Source organism: Helianthus annuus, chromosome 2 (genome assembly GCF_002127325.2).
Source record: "Helianthus annuus cultivar XRQ/B chromosome 2, HanXRQr2.0-SUNRISE, whole genome shotgun sequence".
NCBI lineage: Eukaryota > Viridiplantae > Streptophyta > Magnoliopsida > Asterales > Asteraceae > Helianthus > Helianthus annuus.
Genome location: NC_035434.2, coordinates 88,873,672 through 88,898,111, shown reverse-complemented (window position 1 = coordinate 88,898,111; position 24,440 = coordinate 88,873,672). Strand labels below are relative to the sequence as shown.

At 40.5% G+C, this 24,440-nt stretch overlaps 1 protein-coding gene across 1 annotated transcript; it reads right to left on the bottom strand.

Annotated features, from left to right (window-relative positions):
• Positions 1–22,300: 22,300 nt before the first annotated feature.
• LOC110890014 lies at positions 22,301–24,133 on the bottom strand. The gene is made up of 2 exons (XM_022137586.1): positions 22,819–24,133; positions 22,301–22,632 (listed from the first exon to the last, which is right to left on the bottom strand). The coding sequence occupies exons 1-2, from the start codon at positions 24,131–24,133 to the stop codon at positions 22,301–22,303; spliced, it is 1,647 nt and encodes a 548-aa protein (XP_021993278.1).
• Between the last annotated feature and the right edge of the window lie 307 nt (positions 24,134–24,440).

Below are 24,440 nucleotides of genomic sequence, written 5' to 3'. Positions count from 1 at the left end.
TGGGCCTCGGTATTTATTTTGCCGAAGCGAGTTATAAAAGATTTAGAAGATAGAATGAAGCGGTTTCTGTGGGCTCAAGGTGGTACGTTAAAAGGCAAAGCCAAGGTAAAATGGAAGTCGGTTTGTTTGCCTAAAAATGAAGGAGGGTTGGGGATTCGTCGAGTGGGAGAAATGAATAGTGCATTGATGGCGGTTCATGTTTGGAGTGTGCTTACCCATCGTGAGTCGTTGTGGGTAAAATGGATTCACTCGTATCGCATCCAGAACAGATCGTTTTGGGAAATTCCAATTAAGGGTAATTTAACTTGGAGTTGGAGGAAGATGCTAAACTTGCGACCAATGCTACGGAATCATATTTGGACCGAAATAGGTGATGGATCTAACACGTTGGCTTGGTTCGATAAGTGGGATGTGATTTGCCCAATCGGAAATATGGTGACTCCTCGAATGATTGCTAATGCGGGTTTTAACATGAAGACAAAATTATCGGAGGTGTATTCACATGGTGAATGGCGGTGGCCGGCTCAATGGGTTGTGCGGTTTCCAGCCTTAACGACTTTGCGGCAGCCCGTCTTGCATGCTAATCAACAAGATCGGTTTGTTTGGCGAAGTAGAGAGGGCATTAACGTGGATTTCAGCTCGGCGTCGGTTTGGGATGATGTCCGAACAATGCAGAATGAGGTGCCGTGGGCGGGGGTGGTATGGTTTTCGCAAGCGATCCCGAGACATTCTTTCGTCATGTGGCTCATAGTGAATAGAAAGCTGAAGACTCAAGACGTGATGCAAGCTTGGAACACTTCAGGAAACGCTAACTTTAATCTTATGTGTTGTTCTTTCTGTACATCAGGTCCGGATTCTCATGAGCATTTGTTCTTTGAATGTGGATATGCTTCGGAGGTTTGGAATGAAGTGAAGGTTAAAGCTGATATGGGAGACATCTCAAACCAGTGGCATGTTATTTTTGATTTCTTGGTGGGTATAGCAAATTCCAAGAAGGCTGCTCATGTGATCGCTAAGCTTGTGGTCAGTGCGGCGGCATACTTTGTGTGGGATGAAAGAAACCGAAGATTATTTACTACCAAACGAAGAAGTAAGGCGCAGTTGGTGGACGTCATTATCTCTACGGTTCGGCTTAAGCTCCAAACTATGAGATTCAGGCGCTCGGTGCAAACGGAACATGTGTTACGAGATTGGTCGCTTCCTCGAGGGTTACTATTAGCTGATGATGATAACGGCTAGGAGTTAATTCTTTTGTTTTGTAATTTGTTCGTTTGACTGGTGTGTTTTTGTAGGCGTCTTGTTTGCTGACGCGTGTAGACTCTCGGTTGGCATGTCTTCCGAGAGAACTGGGAAGTACTTTTGCTTCTCACTTGTTTTGATTGTTGGTTGATATAAAATTTACCGGGGTAACCCTTTACCCAAAAAAACCAACACACTTCATATTAAGTTTACAACCATTCAAAGTAGTAATAATTTCCATAAAGGAATTTTAAACAAAAGACTCTTAAACCAAGACTTTGATTCGTATATCTTATCTATGATAAGATATCCAAACTAAACCCTTCAAAAGTAGGATGACATCAAACTTGAAATTTACTTCTTGAAACCTTTCTCAATGCTGCCAGATCCCTCTAGTTTCCTGAAATACATGTAATTTGAAAACATCAACAAAGTTGAGCGAGTTCATGTGTTTTGTATGAGTTCCAAATAAACTCGTAAACATTTGAGAGAATCCTTTTGCAAACCGGTATGTAAAGCGTCTATGAATAGACCATTAATGTTTTGCAAGGACATTAATATGTGTGGTGCGTAGGAAGTGCTTAAACCTAGCGAATTTGTCCGGTCCATCCGGCGGGAATGACATAGTCACCACATGCGGCCTCACAAGGACCCATGAGTGGGGCTCGCTACACCCGATAGATCTACCATTCCTGCCCCTCGGTCTAAACTAGATTAATGGCACTTAGGAGAGGTACTACCCATCCACGTGATCTAACAGTTCGTTCCTTAGCTAAACCATTCCATTGAAACCTTTGAAACATGTATTCCACCCTCGATATATATAAATCCGAAAACAGTTAAGAGAAAAGGGGGACATGAGCTCACAAGTTTGCGTCCGCTGTCTCGTAACTCAAAGATCCTCCTCATGGGTCGTACTATCACCTACACACGTGCTATGTTTTATTAGACGTTTAGCTCGTGTAACGACTCTTAGTCTTATTTATTTATTAAGTCTTATTCTTGAATTTAGTATACTTTGAGTTATATGATTGATATACATTATATAATTCCCAATTATATAATTATTGGTTAAAATAAGGATATTTTAACTTGACTATTTTCCATTGAATTATTTGGAATATTGTTAAAAATAATTTATTTTTAAATTGGTTTGTCATGTATTCCTCACATATATATTTTCCAAGTATAGGTATACTTAGGGATCCCAAAGCGTAGAGTTAGTAACTAGTTCGCGTAAATGGCTCTGAGCGATTTTGGCTCTCTCCTGAAACCCTAGCTTTCCTCTTCATCGTTCCTGCTGATCTTCTTCTTGATTGATTTGGGTTAGCAATTGTGGTGTTGTCGTTCCTTCTGAGTAAGGATACTAGACTTCACCGTGGTTTCTAATCTTTTGACGTCTGGATTAGGGTTAGTGTTTTTTCGGTTTTCCTGCTAGGGTTTTGTCAGATCGCTTGGGTTTTTTCTTATTCGTTCGTGATTATTTAACGTTGCATGCTGTTAATTGGGTAAGATATGGATTATACTCAGTTTAAGGTGTCGGAATCGGATGGTAGGCATGTGAAGCCGCCGGATATTCTGTCCTCTTCGTCAAACCCTAATAAGGGTTTTGCGTCTAGGTTATTAAATATTGACGGCAAGACTTTCTGCCCACGTAGAGGGGTTATTTCTGATCATCAACAGGGACCAAAAGTTGTGAACATTATTGATGAACTCTCCAAGATCACCGTTCCTGTTGACAATAAGGCTGATGATCGTGGTGTTAACAGTTCGGAAGGTGTGCATGAAGAGATGTTTTGGGATACATTAAGTGGTGAAAAATCAGTTTCATATGCTGAAAAAGTTCAGTCAATTCGGAAAAAAAGAGAGGTAAACTTCAGACTTATGGAACCTAAGGAAAGTAGAGAGGATGCGGACATTGTTATTCCAAGAGAGGTGGTGCAGCAGGTACAACACAAATTCGATAATGTGCTATATGGTTACTTTTTAGGGAACCGTTTGCCATTCCCGGTGGTTGAATATTATGCGAAGAATGTTTGGGCTAAATTTGGTTTTTTAAAACTTATGATGAACGAGTCAGGATTCTTTTTCTTTAAGTTTGATTCAAAAGAAGGCTTGACAAAGGTTTTGGAAGGAGGACCATGGCTAATACGGAAGGTTCCGCTGTTTTTAAATGTATGGTCGCCCAAGATTACACTCAAAAAAGACAGCATTAAAACAGTTCCTATATGGGTGAAGTTGCACAATGTACCTATAGCAGTTTATACGGATGATGGATTGAGTTTGCTGGCGTCGAAGTTAGGAACCCCAAAAAGGTTAGATTCTTATACTGTTGACATGTGTGTTGATAATTGGGGTAGGAGCAGTTATGCTCGTGCTATGATTGAGATAAATGCTGATAATGAGCTAAAGGATCACATCATTGTGGCTATCCCAAAAATGGATGAGGAGGGGTTTATTTTGGATCGGGTCAAAGTTGAATATGAGTGGAGACCGCTCCGTTGTAGTTCATGCTGCTTGTTTGGCCATGATGATCATTCTTGTCCAAAAAAACCTAATGGTAAGGCTAAGGGGATAACGGTTGACGAGGAGGGCTTTGTTACTGATAATCGGAGGATGGCAAGGTATTCGTTTCCTCAAAAAAAGCAAAAACCAAAGGTTGTGTATAGACCTAAGGTTAACAAAAATCATGCTAGCACGTCTGGTACTAAGGGGGATGCTTCGAATGAGCCAGTGCTAGAGTCGGATGAACGTAAGAAGGATGAGAAATCCGTCCATAAGGTAGGCAAGAGTATTAGTGGGAATGGCAGCAATGGAAATGATTTGAATTTACGTAACTCTTTTTCGGCTTTGTCGGGTGAGCATGTTGTGGATGGAGACCCGGTTATCGACGTAAGCTATAAGGGAGGCTCGAACAGTATTACGGATAATGATGATGGAGTTTTTGAGTATTTACATACTGAAATTTCAGACTTTATGGCAGCTGGAACGAATGCAAAACCTTCTGAGGGGGCAAGCACTCCCGGTTCAATGGGTGTTAATGGATAGTACAATGGTTTGGAATGTTAGGGGCTTGAACCGGCCCCTGAAACAAAAGGAGGTTCGCCAATTAATAACCGAGAATCATGTTAATATTTGTGCTGTGTTGGAGTCGCATGTCAATATTACGAATCTGGATAAAGTGTGCAAAGGGGTTTTCCGTAGTTGGGACTGGTGCTCGAATGGTAGTAGTTGCTTGAGGGGCACTAGGATTATAGTTGGCTGGAACAAGGATATGGTGGATCTTATGGTTATCCACTATACGGATCAGGTAATTCATGCTCAAACTAGGAGGAAATCGGATAACAAGCAGTTGTTTTATTCGTTTATCTATGCTGAAAATAAGTACCAAGACAGAAGAGTTTTATGGGATAATCTTTGCAAACACAAAAGTTTTGTTCGTGATAGGCCGTGGGTGGTGATGGGTGACTTTAACTCAGCTTTATCTATGGAGGACTGTCTTGTTGGATCGTCGACGGTATCCATTGGAATGAGAGAGTTTTATGAGTGCATCCAACATAATGAGCTTATCGATGTCAAGAGCCATGGGATGCACTTCACTTGGAACCAAAAGCCGAAACTAGGAGTGGGAGTGTTAAAAAAGATAGATAGGATCATGGGTAATGAGCACTTCTTGGACTCTTATCCTGATGCTTATGCCTTATACCACCCTTACCGTGTTTCCGACCACACACCGTGCATTCTCAAGTTACATAGTTTGAAATGTGATAGGCCGAAACCGTTTAAGTTCGCAAATTTCCTGGTATCCAAGGAGGGTTTCACTCAGTGTGTTTCTAATGAATGGGCTAAGAGTATTCATGGGGTAACTATGTTCTCGGTGGTTAAGAAGCTCACGGCCCTAAAGTCTCCCCTGAGACGTCTTTTATTCAAGCAAGGCAATCTGCATGAGCGGGTCAAGTCTTTGAGGTTGAAGCTGGATGACCTTCAAAAAGCTATTGATACTAATCCGCTGGATCTTATGCTTAGAGAGGCTGAGGCTAAGTGTCTCAAGGAGTTCCAATCGGCCTCTTATGATGAGGAGTGTTTTTTAAAGCAAAAAGCTAAAGCCGAATGGTTGGCGGCTGGTGATTCTAATACGAAGTACTTTCATAACTGTGTGAAAACTAGAAACGCGTACAGTAAGATTCATAACATCCAAGATGCTAACGGTACTCAGTTTAATGGCGATGACGTTTATGCCGCTTTTGTCAACCATTATCATGATTTTTTGGGTAGAGCGCGTAATGTAGATAAGCTGGACTTTAATGATCTATGCACTAATGTCCTCAATCCTAACGTTGCAACGTCTATGGTTCGGCCTGTTACAAGTGAGGAGATTAAGAGTGCCATGTTTTCCATAGGTGAGAACAAGGCACCGGGTCCGGATGGGTTCACATCGGCGTTTTTTAAAAGCTCTTGGGAGATTGTTGGGAATGAGGTTACGAAAGCTATCCAGGAATTCTTTGTTAATGGGAAGCTGCTGCAACAAGTGAATCATACCATCATTGCTTTGGTTCCAAAGGTTAGAACCCCCAACTCGGTAGGTGATTATCGGCCGATTTCCTGTTGTAATGTGCTGTATAAGTGTATCAGCAAAATTATAACTGAAAGGATTAAAGGTAGTCTGGATGTGTTGGTGAATATAAGTCAATCTGCTTTTGTTCCTGGTAGAAAGATATCGGATAATATCCTCCTGACACAAGAGCTTATGCACAATTATCACCTGAATATTGGCCCTCCTAGATGCGCGTTTAAGATTGATTTACAGAAGGCATATGACACGGTGAGCTGGTCCTTCCTTGAGGACATCCTGATTGCGTTCGGTTTCCATCACAAAATGGTTAGCTGGATAATGACTTGTGTAAGCACAGTTTCTTATTCGTTGAGCATTAATGGCAATTTACATGGGTACTTCAAGGGCAAGCGGGGGTTAAGACAAGGTGACCCGATGTCACCTTACCTTTTTACTTTGGTTATGGAGGCCCTCTCGCTATTACTTAGGAATGCAGCTACTTCTAGTAATGCGTTTCGGTACCATCTTCACTGTAAAAAACAGAAGATTATAAATATTTCATTTGCAGATGACTTATTTATATTTGTAAACGGTGATGCTACTTCAGTCAAGGTCGTGAGGGATGCTCTTCATCAGTTTTCGGTGGTCTCGGGTTTGGTCCCTAATATGTCGAAGAGCACGGTTTTCTTTGGTAATGTTCCATGTTCTATCAAGCAGGAAATTCAAACCATTCTTCCTTTTCAAGTCGGTGTCCTTCCTGTTCGCTATTTGGGGGTTCCACTAATATCCTCTAAGCTTTCGTATAAGGAATGTAAGATTTTGGTTGAAAAAGTAGAAAAGAAAATTGATAACTGGACGACTAAAACTCTTTCTTTTGCGGGTAGATTACAGCTAGTGAAATCTGTTCTCTCGGCTATGCATATATATTGGGCTACGGTGTTTATGTTACCAGCTCGAATTATAAATGATTTGGAAAAGCGCATGCGGGATTTCTTATGGTCTGGCAATTACCATCGGTCTGCTAAACCAAAGGTAGCTTGGAAGATTGTATGCCTTCCGAAGGATGAGGGTGGGTTGGGAGTTCGTAGCTTATCGGATGTTAATAAAGCCCTTTTGACGTCTCATGTCTGGAGCATCCTTACAAGTAGGAAGTCGTTATGGGTTCAATGGATACATAGTTACAAACTAAAAGGTAGAAACTTTTGGGAGGTTCCTTGTCGTGGTCGTATGACATGGGGATGGAGGAAGCTCCTAGCCATCCGAAGCTTGATTCGGCCGTTCGTATGGAAATCTATTGGTAGTGGGTCTGAAACAAATGCGTGGAGTGACATTTGGTGTGATCATGGTCCTCTTCGTAACTTTATTACCCCAAGAATTATCGCTAATGCAGGCTTTAATTTACAATCTTCGTTAGCGGATATAGTTTCTCCGGATGGTGAGTGGAGGTGGCCGATTGCCTGGTACAATCTTTTCCCAGTTTTAATTAATCTAGTGTCTCCTATACTACGAGTGAATGTTCGTGATCGGATGGTTTGGAAAGACTTAGAAGGAAAAACATGTTCATTTACATCTTGGGAGGTTTGGAATAGTATTCGTCACCATGAAAGCAAAGTAAACTGGGTGAATATGGTGTGGTTTAAACAATGCATCCCTAAACACTCGTTCCACATTTGGCTTGTTATTCGAAACAAACTGAAGACGCAAGATCGGTTATCTGTGTGGGAAGCGGGTAGTGCAACTAATCTAAATCTCATGTGTTGCCCTTTATGTTGTTTTAACAGGGACTCGAGAGATCACTTGTTTTTCGAATGCTCTTTTGCGGCCCAGGTTTGGAATAATGTTAGGGTGATGACCGATATGGAGCATGTGGATGGTGAATGGTCCGATATTATGGCTTGGATGGATCAAAACGTGAGTCTGAAGAAACCCGAAAACGTCATAAGTCGTTTGGTGGTTGCGGCTGCAGCCTACTATGTATGGCAAGAACGGAACAACAGGTTGTTTACTCGAAGACAACGTACGGCTTCGGTGGTTGCTCAGGAGGCTATTACAATTGTCCGTATGAGAATTTTGAACTTCAAGTTTAAGCGGAGATTTGAAAATGGAAGCTTGATGGAGAAGTGGAAGATTCCTAGAAGCAATTTGGAGATAGAACCGGACTAGTGTAGTAGTTTTTTTATATTGTTTATGACTTGGCCGTGTTTGGCTTGGGTGTGTTTGTGGCTTATGTTGCCTAGTTGTGTTTGTTTGGTCGTTTGTGTCTAGTCTTGGTATGCCAGGACTAGCAATAGTGTGGTATGTCTGCCTCACTCTTGTTTTTATTGGTTTTGATTTATAAAATTCACCGGGGTAACCCTTTACCCAAAAAAAAAAGTATAGGTATACTTGTATTTGCATATTTTGCCAAGTAGTGGTAGTGTATTCCGGTATGTATTTATACGTATAGGAATACGTATTTTCTTGTATTTATTAAGTATTTTATACTTAATTTGTGTATAATTTTCCGGAATATTATTTTTATACAATTAAAAATCACCAACTTTATATTTTTGACATATACATATTTAAGAGAATTTTTATAGAAAATATCTATAAATTTATTTGACAAAAATATCTATACTTCCATATAGATCTTAAAAAATAATATGTTTTTAAGATTAAACTTAGAAAAATATATATTTTTAGTTTCTATCAGAATAATTTATTTTTGTGTTGTTTAATAAAATATATATTTTTCTCCACTTCAAAAATAATGTGACAACCCGAATTCCCAAGGTTAGTAGCGTGATTATAACCATTCTAAACCTTCATTACTTCCCTTTGACGTACCGTACTTGCATCCGTGCTTGTGTGTTTCTATGCAACGTTTTCGGTAGTCTTGTTAAATGGCATATATGAGCTTTATTGGGCCACAAAATACATGTGTTTGTTTGATAAAGGAACCCATGAGCACAAGTTTCAAACCCGGCCCAAATGAGTGTGTTGTTTAGAAAACACAACCGGCCCAACTGAATGTTTTGTTTAGGAAACACAACCGGCCCAAATATTGGCCTATTAATACAAGCGTACGTATCTATTTTACTTGTCTCACAATCGCATCACAACAACCCTAATCACCTATTGTGAACGGCAGTAGCAAAACCCCAGTCAGGATCACCATCATCGGTTAGTGCAATTAACTTTGATTTGATTCTTTTAATTGTTCTAGTTACGTATAGCATGTTTGAGTGCAAATGATTGATCGAGGGTTTATGTATAGCATGATACGCACTTAGGGTTTCTGCATGATAGAATAGGATTTGGATAAGTTATTTATAATGATTAAACTGTAGCATGATCTGAATAAATACATGATAGTGATCGATGGTGTGTATGATGTGATGTTCTTGGATAGGTTACATGATCAGGAATGATAAGCATGCATTGAATTAAGTCATGTGTAGATCGGATTTCGAGCAAGATGTTGATTTATGATGAGAAACTGCTACGAATGTTACCACTAAATCCAAATAACTCAATGATATTGTTGAACTGTTATTATAAATCAAAGATTATAGTGGGCCGCACATGACAACTATATTATATCCGCCCGCACATGGTTGCTGTTATAATCAGATTGTATGTGAAAATTGGTTGGCATGTGATACTATAGCAAAGGTTGTCAGGCCTTTTACTCTAGTGGCCCAATCAAAGAAAAGGTCCAACTGCATTTTATAACCTATAGTTGTGTGGTCCAATGGTAGTTTAGATTCATTAAATAAAAGTAGGCCATTTATTAAATTGATTTGATCACTCAAATCTGATTACATGCATCATCATGTGAAAGAAATGGGAAAATGTGATCAGCCATGTGGTTACAATGGGATTCGGCCCAATCAGAAATTAGAGGGATCATAGGGCTTGATTAGTGAGTTCTAACAATGACGTTATGGCATGAATGAGATCTATGTTATTGTTCGCTGAGGTGTTATTGGCGGTTTACATGTAGGAATTGATGATATGTAATGGACTATGTAATACGTGATTTAATTTACAAATCATCTACTGGCCGATGTTATGTTATGTGTATTTCAAGAATCAAATCACAAGTGGATCATAAACGATTGTGTATCATTGAACTAATTTCACTAGTTGGGCCAGGAAAATAATTAGATGGCACTAATGAAGTGTGTTGGCCATTTGGGCCGCACACCATGTATTGGTGTTTGGCCCACACAACTAAAACCATTTCTGTTTGGGGCCGGGGGGAGCATTAGGCCGCATGAAATTGGTCAGCCGACATGAACTTGAGGAAACCATGGACCACAATAAATTTTGAATGCATGATTAAATGAGAAATGATACGTGTTGTGCTTGTATGCAAACTGACTGTTATGTGTAACTATCATAGGGCTTGGTAAATCACTGTTGTTAAACGAGTAATTAATTCTACCGAGCAATCCAAGGTGAGTTCACTACATTCGAGCATGTGTCCCAGTGGTTGGGGACAGTCAGGGGGTATCCCATAGGGGGATAAGTCTTTGGGTAAAAACGGGTATATTGGTTAATATTCTCACCTATCATCTTTTGTAAGTCCCTCATCGGGTATTAGTTAGTAGTGCTACTTAGGTTTGGCACCCTCACACCGCTCCTGTAGAGGACGGAGGTGAACTAATGACCCAGTCTGGCCCAGTACTAGATAGGAGTACGTGGGAAGGGCAGTCGTGTATTTCAGGAGCCGTCATTGTTCGGAATTGAGATATTAACAATATTACTTGCATTGGTTATTGAACTGTTTTACATACAACGGGTAACAAACGTTTTCTAAAACTGTGAACTCGCCAGCTTTGTCTGATACACGTGTTACATGCTCGCAGGTCCTTAGGTACTTGGAACGCAGGAACTTGCTGGCTGGAGGGTGCGAGTGGTCATGGTTGCATTGATGAGTTATTTAACAAACATTTATTTACTTTGGTTGTGTGAAACATATACTTTGGGATACGTTGATGCTTCCGCTGAACTTAATGGTTTCGAACAACTTGTGCTTGAATTTTATTACTAATAAGTTATGAATCTTTGTTTTGAACTTGTGATTCAATGTAATTGGTGGCTCCTAGCTTGTTGTCACACGCCTAACAGGGACACTCCCTAGGTGGTAAATTGGGGGTGTGACAGTTTGGTATCAGAGCCACTGGTTATAGTGAATTTGGTTTTAAAAATGATTTATAAAACCAGACTATAACTGAACTGATACGACATTGACCATGACATTCAGCTCCAGGCAGCAAGGTTCGTCTCTTGTTTACTATTGCATAGCATAGTTAGCACATACTCATGATTAGTATCACACCCGAACGCACACTTGATATTACAATACGAATTACTATGCTATCTGTTTATGCTACGTGTTTTAAGGGTAGGACTCTACTTGAACATACATGCTCTATGTTGTGATGTCGTCGGTCGTACTGCATGAATTTGGGGAAACCTTTTAACATGAGTAGGGAGGAACTGAGATAAGCATGCAAATCGGGTTATTATTATGGGTGCACACATAATAACAACGTGGGGTGCATGTGAGTCCCAGTAAATCTCGACTAGTGTGAAAAAGGAATCCCACGTCGTTGGTCAATCTTGTATTAGAACCTCGAAAACTGTGAATACTATAGCAATACTTGACATCCGCTTGAAATGGTCTGTTAATTCGTTCCTTCTTCCCATACTTATAGAATCATGAACGGACGTGGTGGAGGTCGTCGTGGTGGACGTGGTGGAGGCCGCGGTGGTGGGCGTGGCGAAATCCATATGACCCAAGCTGAGCTAGAAGAATTACTCAACACCCAGGTGGCTGCAGCCTTGGCAGCTTATCAGGCTGGTATGACATGTACCAGACATTCCTTTCCTTTGAATCGTAAACTTGAGTCTTACTTGTTGGTATATTCTCTCTCGTTAATAGGTCAGCCGGCGCCACAAAACCAGCCTCACCCACCGGTTTGCACATTTAAAACTTTCATGGATTGCAAGCCACAGACCTTCAGTGGCACTGAAGGGGCTGTAGGACTTATACGCTGGTTCGAAAAGGCAGAGTCAGTGTTCGCAATATGTAACTGCCCGGTTGGGGATAGAGTAAAGTTTGCAGCAGGCACGCTTGAGGATGGTGCCTTGACCTGGTGGAATGCCCAGGTTCAACTGCTAGGTATTGAGGCGGCAAACGCCACTACGTGGGACGATTTTAAAGAACTGATGAGAGAGGAATACTGTCCTCGAGACGAAATACAGAAGTTAGAGAATGAGTACTATGATCTGAAAATGGTGGGGTCTGAAATTGAAGCGTATGTGAAGCGGTCGTATGAGTTAGCTGATTTGTGTCCGACCTTGTCCCGACCCATGTCCCGAAGAATCGAGTTGTTTATTAAGGGGTTACCTCCACGAGTGAAGGCTTTAGTTACAGCAGCGAACCTCAATAACCTAACTCAGATTGTTAGATTGGCACATAAGATCGTTGACCAAGAGGTGGAGAGCGACTCATTGCCACCTCGTATTTCTAGCACTACCACAGCTGCCACTACTTCCACTGCATCTGCTGCTGATAGCAAACGTAAGTGGAACGATACGGACAAGGGGTCCAACTCTGCACAGCCTCAGAAGAAGACGGATACTGGCAGCACCCGCAGTTTCAGTCAGACAGCATCAGTGAATCAGAACTCGAGTAACAAATCAGGGCAGGGATCATATGCGGGGAAGCTACCCTTGTGCAGCAAGTGTAACTATCATCACAAGGGACAGTGTGCTCGGGTTTGTCATCGATGTAATCGACCAGGGCATATGGCTAGGGATTGTAGGGCCACTTTTCCAGCTCAGCAGCAGCCATCACAGCAGTTGGGTAGGCAACAATCTCAACAAAATCAGGGTACTCAGAGAGGGTGTTATCAGTGTGGAGCCGAGGGGCACTTCAAGCGAGACTGCCCTCAGCTGAAGCAGAACACAGGGGGTAGTAACGGGAACAACAATGCGGGGAACAATGCGGGTAATGTCGCGCGTGGGCGCGGGTTTGTGTTGGGAGCTGGGGAAGCGCGGAACGACGGCAACGTGGTTACTGGTACGTTTTCAGTGAACGGTGTTATTGCTTCTATTTTATTTGATTCTGGTGCCGACTGGAGTTACGTGTCTTTAGAGTTTAGTTCTCAGTTAGGGTTAAGTCCTACACTTCTCGTAATGAAACACATAGTAGAAATCGCAAATGGTAAAACAATCGAAGCTACACATGTTCTATTTGGGTGTAAAATCGATCTTCTGGGTCAAGTATTCGACATTGACTTAATACCTATTACTCTTGGAAGCTTCGACGTGATCGTTGGAATGGACTGGTTGTCCAAGTATCAAGCGGAGATTCTCTGTAAGGAGAAGATCATACGTGTTCCCCTTCCTAGTGGGGAATTTTTATCAGTTCAGGGTCATCGCAGTGGGACCCCAGTTAGTATTGTTTCGGCAATGAAGGCTCAGAAGTATTTACGTAAGGGCTATCCTGCTATTTTAGCTTTTGTCACTGATTCACCGTCTGACGAAAGGAAGATTGAGGATCTTCCAGTTGTTCGTGAATATCCTGACGTATTTCCTGAGGAACTCCCTGGTTTACCTCCACATCGTCAGGTGGAATTCCAGATCGACCTCGCCCCAGCGGCAGCCCCGGTTGCTCGTGCTCCTTATCGTCTTGCACCAGGAGAACTGCAGGAACTATCAAACCAACTCCAAGAGCTGTTGGATAGGGGTTTCATCCGACCTAGCTCCTCCCCCTGGGGAGCTCCAGTCTTATTTGTGAAGAAGAAGGATGGGTCCTTACGAATGTGTATAGATTATCGCGAGCTCAACAAGATGACAATCAAAAACCGTTATCCTTTACCTCGTATCGACGACTTGTTTGACCAGCTGCAAGGGTCAAGTTTTTACTCCAAGATCGACTTAAGGTCGGGTTACCATCAAGTGCGAGTCAGGGAAGAAGACATTCCCAAAACCGCGTTTCGGACGCGATACGGTCACTATGAGTTCTTGGTTATGCCATTCGGGTTAACCAACGCACCAGCGGTCTTCATGGACCTCATGAACCGCGTGTGCAAGCCATACCTTGATGACTTCGTTATCGTTTTTATTGACGACATCCTAATTTACTCCAAGAACAAGGAGGATCACGAACGGCATCTACGCCTTATCCTAGAACTCCTGAGGAGGGAGCAGTTGTACGCGAAATTTTCGAAGTGCGATTTTTGGATACGGGAGGTACATTTTCTGGGGCATATAGTTAACGAGATGGGCATACATGTGGATCCTGCCAAGATTGACGCCATTAGAAATTGGGCGGCACCGAGGAACCCTTCGGAGGTGCGACAATTTCTCGGTCTAGCAGGGTATTATCGTCGTTTCATACAGAACTTCTCAAAGATTGCACAGCCACTCACCTCGTTAACACAGAAGAAAGTAGTTTACTCCTGGGGGACGAAGCAGGAGGATGCTTTCCAGCTTTTGAAACAAAGGTTATGCAGCGCGCCAATCTTATCTCTACCAGATGGCACTGAGGATTTTGTAGTTTATTGTGATGCTTCGATTCAGGGTCTCGGTTGCGTGTTGATGCAACGCGAGAAGGTGATAGCTTACGCCTCTCGACAATTGAAAGTTCACGAGAAGAACTATACGACACACGACTTGGAGTTAGGAGCAGTGGTGTTTGCGCTGAAGATTTGGAGACACTATTTATACGGCACGAAATGCACCATCTATACCGACCACAAGAGCCTTCAGCACATCTTTGACCAAAAAGAATTGAATATGCGACAGCGTCGTTGGGTAGAGTTGTTCAACGATTACGAGTGTGCCATCAAATACCACCCAGGTAAAGCTAACGTAGTAGCTGATGCACTCAGCCGCAAAGAGACAAAGCCTAAACGTGTTCGCGCATTACAACTCACTATTCATTCCAACCTTCCTGATAAGATTCGTACGGCTCAGACTGAGGCATTGAAGGAAGAGAACATCGAAGCTGAGGGTTTACGCGGTATGGAAAAGCAGCTTGAGCAGAGATCTGATGGTATCTACTACATCATGGAAAGAGTATGGGTTCCTCTGTTTGGTGATCTTAGAGAACTTGTGATGGATGAAGCACACAAGTCACGATATTCTATTCACCCGAGGTCGGACAAAATGTATCACGATCTTAAAGTTATGTATTGGTGGCCGAATATGAAAGCCCTCATAGCCACATACGTGAGTAAATGCTTAACTTGTGCTAGAGTTAAAGCAGAACATCAGAAGCCTTCGGGTCTACTGCAGCAGCCAGAAATACCCACATGGAAGTGGGAACAGATCGCTATGGATTTCGTTACTGGATTACCGAGGACTCAGGCTGGAAACGATACTATATGGGTAATTGTTGTTCGACTCACGAAATCGGCGCACTTCCTAGCAATTAAGGAAACAGATAAGTTTTCGCAACTTGCAGCAGTGTATCTTAAGGAGGTAGTTGCTAGGCACGGAGTGCCAACTTCTATCATCTCAGATCGAGATCCGCGTTTTACTTCTGAACTATGGCAGTCTATGCATAAATTGTTCGGTTCGAAACTCGACATGAGCACCGCTTACCACCCACAGACGGATGGTCAGAGTGAGCGCACTATTCAGACGCTTGAAGACATGCTGCGGGCATGTGTGATCGATTTTGGGAAGGGGTGGGAGAAACACTTGCCGTTAATAGAGTTCTCCTACAACAACAGCTACCACACAAGTATTCAGGCAGCTCCGTTCGAGGCATTGTACGGGCGGAAATGTCGTTCTCCTCTCTGTTGGGCTGAAGTAGGTGACAGCCAACTCACAGGTCCTGAACTCATTCTTGAAACTTCACAAAATATAGCTCGGATCAGAGATCGTATGGCAGCAGCGCGCGATCGTCAGAATAGTTATGCTAACAAGCGTAGGAAGCCTTTGGAGTTCGAAGTTAATGATCGGGTCATGTTGAAAGTTTCACCGTGGAAGGGTGTTGTACGCTTTGGGAAGCGTGGCAAGCTCAATCCCCGTTACGTTGGGCCATTCAAAATTCTAGAGCGGATCGGTAAAGTCGCTTACAGACTCGAGTTACCTGCGGAATTAGGTAATGTTCACGATGTGTTTCACGTTTCTCAACTAAAGAAGTGTCTGGTTGATGAGACACTAGTTGTGCCATTCCAAGAGCTCAAGTTCGATGACAAGCTACAGTTTGTTGAAGAGCCTATTGAAATCATGGATCGGGAAGTCAAGGTGCGTAAACATAGTCGAATTCCGATTGTTAGGGTCCGTTGGAATTCAAGGCGTGGACCGGAGTTCACGTGGGAGCGAGAGGATCAGATGGAGCTTAAGTATCCACACCTTTTTCCTAAAGACAAGTCTAAACTTGGTAAAGCTAGAGAATTTCGGGACAAAATTCCCCTTCAAGTTGGGGATGATGTAACACCTGAGGAGGATCCGCAACAATCTTGAATTGTCACTTCACTCTCTCGTACCTACTTGCCAAATTTCGGGACGAAATTTCCTTCAAGTTGGGGATGATGTGACAACCCGAATTCCCAAGGTTAGTAGCGTGATTATAACCATTCTAAACCTTCATTACTTCCCTTTGACGTACCGTACTTGCATCCGTGCTTGTGTGTTTCTATGCAACGTTTTCGGTAGTCTTGTTAAATGGCATATATGAGCTTTATTGGGCCACAAAATACATGTGTTTGTTTGATAAAGGAACCCATGAGCACAAGTTTCAAACCCGGCCCAAATGAGTGTGTTGTTTAGAAAACACAACCGGCCCAACTGAATGTTTTGTTTAGGAAACACAACCGGCCCAAATATTGGCCTATTAATACAAGCGTACGTATCTATTTTACTTGTCTCACAATCGCATCACAACAACCCTAATCACCTATTGTGAACGGCAGTAGCAAAACCCCAGTCAGGATCACCATCATCGGTTAGTGCAATTAACTTTGATTTGATTCTTTTAATTGTTCTAGTTACGTATAGCATGTTTGAGTGCAAATGATTGATCGAGGGTTTATGTATAGCATGATACGCACTTAGGGTTTCTGCATGATAGAATAGGATTTGGATAAGTTATTTATAATGATTAAACTGTAGCATGATCTGAATAAATACATGATAGTGATCGATGGTGTGTATGATGTGATGTTCTTGGATAGGTTACATGATCAGGAATGATAAGCATGCATTGAATTAAGTCATGTGTAGATCGGATTTCGAGCAAGATGTTGATTTATGATGAGAAACTGCTACGAATGTTACCACTAAATCCAAATAACTCAATGATATTGTTGAACTGTTATTATAAATCAAAGATTATAGTGGGCCGCACATGACAACTATATTATATCCGCCCGCACATGGTTGCTGTTATAATCAGATTGTATGTGAAAATTGGTTGGCATGTGATACTATAGCAAAGGTTGTCAGGCCTTTTACTCTAGTGGCCCAATCAAAGAAAAGGTCCAACTGCATTTTATAACCTATAGTTGTGTGGTCCAATGGTAGTTTAGATTCATTAAATAAAAGTAGGCCATTTATTAAATTGATTTGATCACTCAAATCTGATTACATGCATCATCATGTGAAAGAAATGGGAAAATGTGATCAGCCATGTGGTTACAATGGGATTCGGCCCAATCAGAAATTAGAGGGATCATTAGATGTCTTGATAATGTTTGAATAATAGGGCTTGATTAGTGAGTTCTAACAATGACGTTATGGCATGAATGAGATCTATGTTATTGTTCGCTGAGGTGTTATTGGCGGTTTACATGTAGGAATTGATGATATGTAATGGATTATGTAATACGTGATTTAATTTACAAATCATCTACTGGCCGATGTTATGTTATGTGTATTTCAAGAATCAAATCACAAGTGGATCATAAACGATTGTGTATCATTGAACTAATTTCACTAGTTGGGCCAGGAAAATAATTAGATGGCACTAATGAAGTGTGTTGGCCATTTGGGCCGCACACCATGTATTGGTGTTTGGCCCACACAACTAAAACCATTTCTGTTTGGGGCCGGGGGGAGCATTAGGCCGCATGAAATTGGTCAGCCGACATGAACTTGAGGAAACCATGGACCACAATAAATTTTGAATGCATGATTAAATGAGAAATGATACGTGTTGTGCTTGTATGCAAACTGACTGTTATGTGTAACTATCATAGGGCTTGGTAAATCACTGTTGTTAAACGAGTAATTAATTCTACCGAGCAATCCAAGGTGAGTTCACTACATTCGAGCATGTGTCCCAGTGGTTGGGGACAGTCAGGGGGTATCCCATAGGGGGATAAGTCTTTGGGTAAAAACGGGTATATTGGTTAATATTCTCACCTATCATCTTTTGTAAGTCCCTCATCGGGTATTAGTTAGTAGCGCTACTTAGGTTTGGCACCCTCACACCGCTCCTGTAGAGGACGGAGGTGAACTAATGACCCAGTCTGGCCCAGTACTAGATAGGAGTACGTGGGAAGGGCAGTCGTGTATTTCAGGAGCCGTCATTGTTCGGAATTGAGATATTAACAATATTACTTGCATTGGTTATTGAACTGTTTTACATACAACGGGTAACAAACGTTTTCTAAAACTGTGAACTCGCCAGCTTTGTCTGATACACGTGTTACATGCTCGCAGGTCCTTAGGTACTTGGAACGCAGGAACTTGCTGGCTGGAGGGTGCGAGTGGTCATGGTTGCATTGATGAGTTATTTAACAAACATTTATTTACTTTGGTTGTGTGAAACATATACTTTGGGATACGTTGATGCTTCCGCTGAACTTAATGGTTTCGAACAACTTGTGCTTGAATTTTATTACTAATAAGTTATGAATCTTTGTTTTGAACTTGTGATTCAATGTAATTGGTGGCTCCTAGCTTGTTGTCACACGCCTAACAGGGACACTCCCTAGGTGGTAAATTGGGGGTGTGACAAATAATATATTTTCTACTTTGACAAAAGACGATTTATTTTATAATAGTTGTAAAATCCATATTTTGCCGTTTCTTCGGTTTCAAAAAATACCGTTTGTCACATTTGTCGAGTTACGAATTTATTTCTGGAATATATATGTATATTGTCCATATGTCCTTTGTCCGATTTTTGTCCGATATTTGGGTATAAGATATATATTTATCTTCTTGTGATTCTTGTAGTATTTCATATTACAATTTTTGGTATTTTGGTGTGATATATTATTTTCAAGGTTCCTAATTTTAATATAACTAATACAATCAATATACATGTAGCACATAATTTTGTGACTTCTAAATATATACTTAGTCATTTTTATTATTAAAAATCAACCTCCAAAACTTGTAATTTTATAACAGAAATTATGGCAAATTTTTATATTAAAACCATGACCAAGAATTACTTGTAAACACTTGTTTAAAAATATCTTTCCAAGTGATTAATTTTTACAAAATTTTTGCCATAGTTTCTTTTGAAAATGGAGGTTTCCATGCTTAATAGCATATCATTTTCTTTTAAAAATTCATCATCAATCATCAACAATTTTCATACAACTTACCATAAGACATTACTTACACTTTTACTAGATGATATGAACTTGAAGTTTTATAAAACTTTGTAGTATTTTAACATGTTATTTAACATGTTTATCTAACACTAAAAACATGGTTTTTATTTCATCAAACTCATTTTTACAAATTTTCATCCTTTACAACTTGTATGACACTTTTACAAAAATTAATCCTCTTGTATTTTTCATGTTTCATACACTTTACTAGTTCCATTTAACCATCTAAAACATGGTTATTTTCCTTTAAAACCACATCATGTTGAATCTTGATGAAACCTTTAGTTTCTTGAAAATTTTATTTTTGAAATCTTACATTTTCAAGACTTACATCTTGTAGGAATAATCATCCTACACATAATCAAATTCATCTTCAAGTTCATGTTTAACATAAAGGATGATCTATAATTTTTTCAAGAATCATCCTCATACTTGCTAGATCATGTTTTAAATCATCATCTAGCAAGCTTCATGTGGTGATTTACACCATACATACAAGTAAGTAATCAACAAACAAGTTCATTACATACACTTAAACAACTTAGATCTTCATGTTTTAGAGCTTTATGTTAATGTTCATCTTCTTGATTTGTTGAGATTCTTTAAATTACCAAGTTACATCTTACTTTAACCACTAAAATTAAGAGTAAAAACAAGATCAAAGGGGCTTACTACTAGCACTATGGCTAGGGAAGAATCAAGATGGAAGATGATGAGAAATGAAGTGGTTAATAGCTCTCCAAAGTGGTCCTTCAAGTTCCTTTGCTTCCCACCTTCTTAAGTGTGCTTGAATCACCTTAGATTATGCTAGGATTACTTGGAAATGGCTTGAAGATGAAGGGGTTATGAGGGGTGTTTGGGGCCATGAGCTTGAGGGAGGAGAAGGGAAGTGTTGGTGAGTTGAAGGTGATGAAATGATTAAGTGCTATGAACTTGTGGTTTTATAAAAATGATCTTCAACATCTTTTTACATGAAGGTTATTATGTCTTGAATCAACTTAGCATATCAAATATAATATTCAAAGAAAATTAATATGTGGGGCCCCTTATGAACCGTCCACGATGGGGGGGGGGTCTTTAGTTAGGTTTTAACACTTAGTTACATTATTTGGTTAGATTTCAAGTGTTTTAGTTAGTGTTTAATGTGTTTAGTGATTTTAAGATGTAATATGGTGTTTGGTGATCATAACTAGCTTTGTAACATTAAAACAATGCTTCTAGTTAAATTTTGGTGTTTCGGGTAGTGTCCGGTTGTTCGTTTGGTTACCGGTTCGTTAAGGTGCTAAATTGCGCAGTTTAGGGTGCTATATGATGTCTTTTATGACAGTTTTCATTCTCGACACTTATCAAGTTATTCCGGACCATTAAACCACATTTTTGCATTATATTTTGAGGTTAAAATGCTGAATTTTGCTGTTTTCTGCAGAATTCTGCAGTTTAAGCGTGTTTCGGGCACTTTCCGGCACTTAAATCATCACTCGGAAGGCAATTTTATAGTCCCTACTTTCCTACATAGTATTCTAATGTAATTCTTGGTTCTGGGGCTCATTCTGTGTTCTAACAACATGTCTGTCTGAGTACTGAACTCCCGTCAGTACTTCTAGTTTATCTGTTTATTGTGCTAGTCTCGTCTTGTGCACTAATTGAACTACTCCGGGTTGCATGTAATAATGATAAGCAATCATGCAACATGTAATGTATTTGTATGTCTTTGAAAGTAAGCGGGAAATCATTCATATCATTAGTTCAATCATGCACAATCATAAATTACAAATTACTGTTCATATTTATCACACCCCGACCGCGTAAAACAAAAAAATCGCGGCGGAAACGTCGGGGAGTGTTGTAACAGAATCATTGTTTCATAACACATGGATTGAAGTTCTGTTTTATTGAATTGAATGTATTACATTACATTGAAATTAGAAACAAAACATGAACAAACTAGACTTTCATTGTCATTAAGTCACTAAGGCCTCGTTCGTTCCTATGTGAGCATGCATCAATATCATCATCAAACATCACCAACTATGGTACCTGAAACACATGTGAAAATACGTCAGCATAAAAATGCCGGCGAGTACATAGGATTTTATGTGAGTGTCAGATTCATGGCTCGTTTATATTTTGAAAATAACTTGAACACCTTTGTAAATTGATAATTAGAAAACCAATTTTTGTAAAATGCTTGTAATGTAAATTGAAATAACCATGTCAAAATAGATTTGTTTTATAAAACCTCGATACCATGAATCTTACTCAAAACATTTGTCTAAGTAAACCCAAATTGTAAATCATTTTTGAAATAAAACTCGAATGTTTTATATTGTTTAGAAAACCTTGTAATATAATTTTGTTTTGATAACCTTGCCCAAGTGATCTAGATAACGCAACGATATATAATGTGTTAAGAGCACTTATATATAGGAAGTACCAGCGGCGTATCCACCATGCTTTTAACAACTTACACCCGCCCCATTACCTAATCACTCCTTAACCCAACGGTTCAAACAGTTTCAAACGGTTCACATAATCAATCGGTTTCAAACGGTTCACATAATCAATCAACTTCAAACGGTTCACATAAATCAATCAATTCCAACGGTTCTAACAGTTCAAAATGTAAAACAATGTGTCCATATGCTGGATGAACATATGCAACAAAATGTAATATACAAAAATCAATGTGCTAGCATGCTAAGTGAACATACATAGCAAAACATAATGAAATCATGTACTATATATGTACTAATGAACATTTTTTTTGGGTAAAGGGTTTTACCCCGGTGATTTCATTCCAAACAAAAAATACGTACAAGTGGAGTAGAAAAACCTACACCAGTTCTCTTACATGACATGCCACATAAGAGTAAAACAAGCAAACAAGCCAAAACTAAGGAAAACAACCCTCAATACACTAAAACAATCAGGTCTCGCCGAAGAACTCAACGGAGCTCAGCTTCCAATCTTCCAAGATTTTCCTCACATGCGGCTTATCCTTGTAGTTGAATGATAGTAACTTCAGCCTCACGTTGTCAGTAATGACATTTATTAGCACCTCAGGCGGTCTTAATGGATTGTTGAAAAACCTGTAATTTCTTTCTTGCCATACAAAATACGCAGTCGCCTTGATAAGAAGTTTACCAATAACCGAATTTAGGGACCTTGAGGTCGCTTTCGGCAGCAACCATCCAACAATGTCAACCCACTTGTTAGGCACCATCTTCATACTAGACTTCTCCTTGATAGCATCCAAAACTGAAGAGGAGTAAGAACATTGGAAAAACAAATGCTCATGCGATTCTAGCTCCCGTTGACACAATAAACAACACATCATGTTCATAGAACCACTGGTGATGTAATTCCATTTTTAAATTCGATCTTGGGTCCACAATTTCCTTCTAAAGATCAGCCAGCAATGAAAAGAATGTCTCGGAATATTACAACCCGACCACACAATCTTTGACCATGTCATTTCTTGACCTCGAGCACGAATAGCTTCCCATACCAGCTTAGAAGAGAACGACATGAGTTTACCTCCATCAGATCTCCAAAGTGTGACATCTTGCTTGTTGGGAACGATATAGATCGGATTGAGCTGGAATAAAACCGGAAAAAGATCCCGCCAGGCCTCAGGCCAAGACCAAATGCCATTATGCACAACCTCAGCTACTTTTGAATAAATCGATAAGCCATGTTGATACATGTTTCTGGTAGAGACATAACGGCTGAGCGGGCACTGGTTGCACCAAGTATCATGCCATAAAGACGTAGACTCACCATTACCAATTTTCTTCCAAAAAAATTTGCGGACCAAGCTCCTGAAAGACAAAAGCTTCCGCCAACCCCATGTTGAGCTTTGCGGCACCTTAACATCCCAAAAACTCCTACCTTGAAGCCGATGAGCCTGAATCCACTCCACCCACAACGATTTCCGACCCGAGACAATACTATAGATATGAAAGGTCATTAAAGACTTGTTGACATCCGAAACCTTTCTAATACCCAGCCCCCCTTCAGACTTAGGGAGACAAATATCCTTCCACGCCACCTTCGCTCTTTTCGAACCCGAAGATCCGTGACTCCACAGGAAATCTTTCATAATCCTCTCTATGCTTTTGATGATACTAGCTGGGAGACAGAAAACGGCAGCCCAATAAGAATACATAGCCGCTAAAACTGAGTTAACCAACTGGAGCCTCCCTGCAAAAGATAAGAATTTTGTCTTCCAATCTAAAAGCTTTTTAGCAATCCTCTCAACCAACACCTTGCAATCACTTTTAAGCAATCTAGAAGCAATCAGCGGCACTCCAAGATACTTAATAGGCAACGCTCCTTCTGGAAACGGAACTAAGGACAAGATCTGGTTCTTTACTCGAGCTGGGACATTACAGAAGAAAGAAGTGCTTTTGCTCAAGCTAGGAATGAGCCCAGACATGTCCCTGAAACTATTTAGCGACTCCATAATGATTTTTACCGATTCGAAGTTGGCTCTGGCAAACAAAAACAAGTCATCAGCGAAACACAAGTTGATGATTTTTTGTCTCTGGCAATTATTATGAAACCGAAAGGTATTGTGATTAGCTGCCGCATGCTGAAGAATGGACGTGAGAACTTCCATGACTAGCGTGAACAAGTACGGAGATATGGGGTCACCCTGTCTTAACCCCCTTTGGCCCTTAAAATACCCATGAATTTCTCCATTAATGCTGATCGAGTAAGATGTTGAGGTAACACAACTCATAACCCAATTCACCATCATATCATGAAAAGCACGAAAGTAACAAGTAGGCACATGTGTATCACCCCAAAATGTTTGAAAAATAGTAAAAGAGAAGACTATGTACTCACTTGAGGATGCTTAGAAGTCTTGAACAACAACCAAGCAAAGCTAGAGGGATCACGGAAAATCAAACGACACCTAATATAGGTAACTATGTTAATAAACCGGACCTCGGAAGGTTATTCCCTATACAACTATGGTCATAAAATATGCTTGATCGGATCCTAATGATCGACCAAACGGGTCGGGTTCGTAAGTCTAAGCGGTTGTTTAGATCGCTTAT